We start from the raw sequence: 6,167 nt of genomic DNA on the forward strand, positions 1-6,167 counted from the left end.
CACTAATGGTTTTCACCTGTGTTTACCACACTAACACTTGTGCACCAAAACTAATATTCTTAACACTACACTACACTGTATGCTTTTGCTGTCACTAATACTAATAATCACTGACACTTGTTTTTCACCTATATGACTTTCTATTTACATATACACTTACATATATATATAACTTCATCTTTTTGCATTATAGAAAAGATCCTAGAAAGTTAGATTCCCACGCCCCCAAAACGCAAATATTTTAAAATAATTGTAATCCTTTGTTTTAAAAAATAATTTTCCCGATTATTATTATTCTTTTTATTTCTTTTCATATATGGAGAAGAGTTTTAGAAAAACAGTGCAGAATATACATTGTGTGTCGCTTACTTCGCTCATCACCGGCAACGATATTGTCGGGGCTTCCACCGATTTTGACGGTATCGTGTGCAAACACGCTTACGTGTTCCTACCTAAATATACAATTGACAATTTTGTTCCACGAAATCTATTACGTTTTCAGAACGTTATTACTAACATTATTATTATTATTATTTTAAACACATTTGTCTTGAAAATTATTAATTATGTTGTACGTAAAGCAGGACTGTTCTATGCAGGTGGACGCTAGAAAGAGCAAAGCCAACGAGAATAGCATCAAACCCGCTATGGTATGTTCCAAAATCAATCAAGGTTGCAAGTGTTTGTTGTTTGTAATGGCTATATGTAGCTATATATTTTATGGATTTATTAGAATGCCACGTGACTTTGTAACTATCTGTAGAGCCACTACCCTTTTTTTAAACTTTGGAGTCTTTAGTCGCTACAGTTCTTTACTTAGTGCGTTATCTTGCTTTTAAAAATGTCCAAAATATTACGAGAACTAAATTATTAAAGCAACATTTCAAAATAATAATAATAATAATAATAATAATAATAATAATAATAATAATAATAATAATAATAATAATAATAATAATAATAATAATAATAATAATAATAATAATGACAACATAAATACATATATTGAACACACACTGACGATATTGATAAAAAAAATAATGTTTACATTTACTGTAACAACAAAACAGCACAATATAGGGATACAAATAATAATAATATAAAGAAGAAGAAGAATACTTGTTGGAATTACAAATAGTAATGTTTGAGAATAGGTCGTTCCAAACATGTAAAACATATTTTGCCTTTCTCACTTTTTCCCTTTTTTATTTGTACTATTTTCTTTGCTTTCCTTTCTTCTCTGGATTTCCTCCTGGGCTTTCACTATGTAGTCGGGATCTCTACATTTCATTCCACGTGGGATTAACGGATCGACAATCTCTGGTAGCATGCATTGTTTAAAAAAACGACAGAGTTTAGGAAGCATAATATTCTTCCATAAATCTTCATTCCTTACTACCTTTTCAATATACAGAGGTGTTTTGTCGTCAATATACACTACCAAATAGCATTTATTTAGTTCGGCAATGTTCAGCTGTCCCTGAATTTGGTAGTAGTAATCACTATTTTGTTTTAGTTTCAAGCTTCCATCCGGCTGGACAAGTAAGAAAAATGTCCCTTTCCTCTTTCTTATTTCTTCGTGAATATCTTTGTTCCTAAGGGAAGGAACGCACTTGACTTCCACTAGTGCATTCTCTTCAACTACATACCCTGTAAATATGCAGATAATACCAATTATAATATTAATTATTACTTTGTGACGATTAAGGTGTTGCATATGAAAAATTAGTATCCTCCCTATTTCAAATTTAGTCAAAAAGTAAAATTTGTTCGACACTGGTTCAGGAGAAAAGACATAACTAAAGGCAAACTGCAAATCTTCAATCAAATTAAACTCTCGTGAATTACAAATTATGGGCAATATCTTTCCCTTGCAGTTCCAAAATCATAACTATTTGAAGTCATATTGGTACGAGAACTGGGTGTGAACGTTTGCACACAATCACATACGTAAGTCAATGTGTGTTATTGAAGAATGGAATACTAAATTATTTGTTGTATAAGTATAACTACGCGTATTATAAAAATCGCCTTGTAAACGTTGAAGTTTATTCAGGAAAAACAATATTTACGAAGGAAGGCGCCGGGTAAATACGGTTGGGAACCTCTGGAAAACAGTCATGATAAACAGGAATAGTAAACTGGTTAACATTTTCTGAAAGGCGTAAGTTAGGCCACCTAACTGTTCCTTCCAGGGACATATTTAGGGGAGCTATTGGGCTCAAGGCCCTCCCTAAATAAATTCGTTATCATTTTTTCGCATTGCACATATACTGCTACTTACAGGCCCCTCAGTCGGCTACGAATAAACGGAAATCAGAATTACGAATATTTTACAGCAGCTGTAACTTTTGCTTCTAGTTTTTATTATGAAAGCAGTAATTTTTGCTTTCCCAAACTTTTTAAATATCAATATCAAAAATTTACAAAGAAACGGAGCCATAAAAAACGAAACTACGAACAAAACTTCAGAGAACAAAATCCACCAGAAATTTTATAGGATAGGACGATAGCCCATCAAACAGGAAAAACCTTTGGTCAGGGTTATAATGGCGAAGGAGCGACCGCGTTGTGAATTCAAAATTTATTGTACTTAATTATTCAATTTTATATAGAAAAAATAACATTCGATTTTTTAAAAGAAGTAAAACGCACATTATATTTGGAAAAAATTTTCAACAAAAGCAACATTTCTCATTTTTTCTTTGAACCGACTATAGTAGATAATATTAATAAATACATGTCAGGTAAATTGTATTTGTTCATATGGGCTACTGTTGAATCCAATACTGGAATCGATACTGAAAGTACACAAAATACTTTAGAGTAAATAACCTATATCTATAGGTTCTTAGTTCTCCCATGTCCACGCATTGAAGTGAAGTAAATTGATAGTAGGCTTTATCTCATCTATTTCCGACATGAAAAGTATGGGGCAGGTTTCTAAGTACGAGATGGTTGTATACAGAAAATAAATAAAAATAATTTTCATTCGGAAAGATTTACTAATGAAAAAATGTTCTTACCATCAGGACTAGCGGCCAAAAATCCGTGTGTGAGATCTATGTACAGTCCTCTCTTTTGTATTGTCCAGCCTTTCTCAGCCGCAAGCCTTCGGAGAGCCACATGTTCATAATTCCTCCCATATTCCATGGCTGGTGTACATACATTTCTTTTGTAAAGTACATCCTTTACCAATGAATGACAGGCGGTGTTATCTTTACGCTTAATTACCCTACCAAACATAGACGCTGTTAGTCTGTTACGACGCTGCTCCTCGTAAACTAAGTTACCGTGCTGTCCTCTAGAAGAAACTTCTATATTTGTTCTCTGTTCTGTTGTAACCTAATAATAATAATAATAATAATAATAATAATAATAATAATAATAATAATAATAATAATAATAATAATAATAATAAGTTAGTTTCGTTTCACAGTGTGAAACTATGGCAGACTTACAAACTATGCAAATTCAAAGCAAAATCAAACAAATTCGAGATTGAATCGATTCCCGGAAACCACTTTTCGATATCTCTTACCGTTTTGGCTTATAAAAATCAAGTTTAGCCGGAAGTAGTAGTAAATACCTACCACTTCCAGTTTTGGCTTAAAAAGGATTGACATAGTAAGATGCTAAATCAGTTAACGAAAGCTGCTATTCGCTATCTACTTCCGTTTTTGATTTATGCGCAATTATAATTTTGGCTCCACAAAAATTCAATTGAAACCTGAAGTAATATAAATTTGTACCAGTTCTAGTTTTAGTAGAGAGAAATAAGTGGGCCTATTATTCTTTCTTGAAACGGTGAATCATTTGTTGAAAACAGTTTATAAAATATTAAAATTTCATTGTTTTGAATTTATAGAATTTTTAAAAAGGCCTATTTTTGACCGCCTATTGCGTATTTATTGAATATTAAAATTATATTACATGAGTATTTATTAAACCAAAAATTCATTAAAAAAAATAAAAAAATAGTATAGCATAAATTTTTTTTAAACATTACTTTTCAAACATTCATTGAATCACTAATATGAAATATTTACACTTTTTATGCTTGTTATTCAATGGATATTTAAGAAAAAAAAATATTTATGCTTTATTATTATTATTATTTTGTTTGTTTTTTTGAATAAGTATTCATAGTAACATAATTTCAGTATTCAATAAACATGCAATGGGCGGTAAGAAATAGGCCTTTTTACTATTTTATAAGTATTAGAAATCAAACAATAATGCAATTTCAATATTGAGTATAAAATAAATATTCCAAAAATATTGTTTCAACTTTCAGTGCTATTAAAGGTATAAAATAAATGATAAAACGAACTTAAAGTAAACTTTAAAAAAAATTCAAATAATTTAATATGGTTTAAGAAATGAAAACTTACGTCGTATGTTTTGAGCTCGGCTTCACAGGGTGATTGAAGCGAAGTCGGAGACAGCGGTGGTTTATCCGCGTTCGGCCCATAATCTCTGTCCTTTTCTGGTGGAAGTTCTAATTTTCTTCTTACTCGTCGTGAACGGGAGTGAGAACGCTTGCGGCTTCTCTTGTTCATAAATCTCCTGAAATACATTCCAGGACTATTTTCTATCACAGATTTCCAAGGACTACGGTGCCATGTTGCTTTTTTGTTATATGATAGTCCTGTAACATAGCATCGGCGCTGGAAGGCACCGCGATTTGTCAAATTAAGCCTCTTACCAGCATTGAACTTTGACAGAAGGCTCATATACAGCTCAACCCGATTAGTTGTTTCGTTTGGAACTAATCGGTCTGCCTTTCTTATTAACTGGTCTTCAGCAGCCATAATGTGGTAATACAATCCGGCCTTTTCTAAATCTGGAACTAAGTTTCTATCTTCTTTCTTTGTACAAAAGTACTGTTTGCACTTCTCGTGGTTCCCAAATACGTGCGATGGACCATTTCGCAGGTCATCTCTAAGATCCTGCACTGAACACTTCTGTTTTGCATTATAGGATATAGCTCCCCGAGCAGCAGCGGTTAGACGTGGAATTCTATCTCGCAAAATTGTTCTGGCTTGCAAGGGAAAACTATTTTGCATACGCAGCTTGTGGAGCGCACATGTATAATTCCGCACACAATGATTTGCGCATTCAACTTTCGTGACTTGACGTCCATACGGCACCTTTTCGATTATCCTGGAGTGAACGCTGGAGTCGCCATCTGCCACAAATCGTTTGTAGCGAAGCGTATGCATTTCTTGGCTCTTTGAAAAGCCTTCTACGATTATGTCAGCTTCCATCGACGAAGATGAGGATGACCACTTGCGGTAGCATCGATGGTCGCTTGGTTTTTTATTTCTTGATGACGCTGCAGCGCACACTGAACAATATTTGTTTCTCACTCCCAAAAATAATAGCTTGTTAGTTTCTTGACCAATAACACTGGTCTACATATGAAAACATTTTTTCTGCTGACTGAGGTATTTGACTAGGTTTTTTAAAAATCGAGGTCGCTGATTCCGGTGGTGTAGTTAGTTTTTGCCTACCACGTCAGAATTTTACACAATCTGATCATACTTACGCTGACAGAAGTTTCTTATTTGTTCCATATATCTTAGTAAGAAACTTACATTAAATATTGTACTATTGCCTTAATATTAATATAAATACGGAACAAGTAACGATAAAGTTACTGATACCCACCTACACCTACCTAATATGGTTCCAGAATATTACGTATGGAGTAGTATTACGAACCTATTTGTCATAATGAATTTAGACTTGATAGAAAGTTAAGCAAATCCAATACATTTTTTAATTTCATTTACGACCACAAGCTGATAAATGCACACAACAAAATAACACAACGTGCTTACCTATTTAGGCAAAAATCTTCGTTTCTTTGATTTTCTGGAGTAAGTGGCGTCCGGAACGTCACGCTGCAAGCACCAGCGATAGTCAGCCATCATGTTTTCGTTCCACCTTCCCTGGTACCGGCTCCCCATGGTTTTGATATCCTGGTGAAATCCTTCATCCTGTTCTTCACTAAGGGCACCAAGATTGGAAGGAAAATAGTCTAGATGGCTGTGTAGGAAGTGAAGCTTCATACTCATATTTACTCCTAACTTCTGAAATGTGACCAACAAATTGTCAACAAGTTCCTCGTAGTCGTCCGCTTTAAAATTTCCAAGAAAGTT

At 33.5% G+C, this 6,167-nt stretch overlaps 1 protein-coding gene across 1 annotated transcript; it reads right to left on the reverse strand.

Moving 5' to 3' along the window:
* Nucleotides 1-1,022: 1,022 nt before the first annotated feature.
* LOC145663780 (uncharacterized) lies at nucleotides 1,023-3,878 on the reverse strand. Its single transcript, XM_081729866.1, has 2 exons — nucleotides 3,027-3,878; nucleotides 1,023-1,650 (listed from the first exon to the last, which is right to left on the reverse strand). Exons 1-2 carry the CDS (start codon nucleotides 3,244-3,246, stop codon nucleotides 1,190-1,192), a joined length of 681 nt encoding a protein of 226 aa, XP_081585992.1. The 5' UTR covers nucleotides 3,247-3,878; the 3' UTR covers nucleotides 1,023-1,189.
* Nucleotides 3,879-6,167: the final 2,289 nt, after the last annotated feature.

Source organism: Thermobia domestica, chromosome 11, assembly GCF_964235325.1.
Source record: "Thermobia domestica chromosome 11, izTheDome1.hap1.1, whole genome shotgun sequence".
Classification (NCBI taxonomy): Eukaryota; Metazoa; Arthropoda; class Insecta; order Zygentoma; family Lepismatidae; genus Thermobia; species Thermobia domestica.

What these genes read in the sequence shown, in the direction of transcription:
- LOC145663780 (XM_081729866.1), bottom strand. Translation starts at nt 3,246, where the DNA reads ATGTTTGGTAGGGTAATTAAGCGTAAAGATAACACCGCCTGTCATTCA. An exon ending in TTTGGCCGCTAGTCCTGATG is followed by an intron (nt 1,651 to 3,026) that starts GTAAGAACATTT and finishes GCATATTTACAG; the next exon opens with GGTATGTAGTTGAAGAGAAT.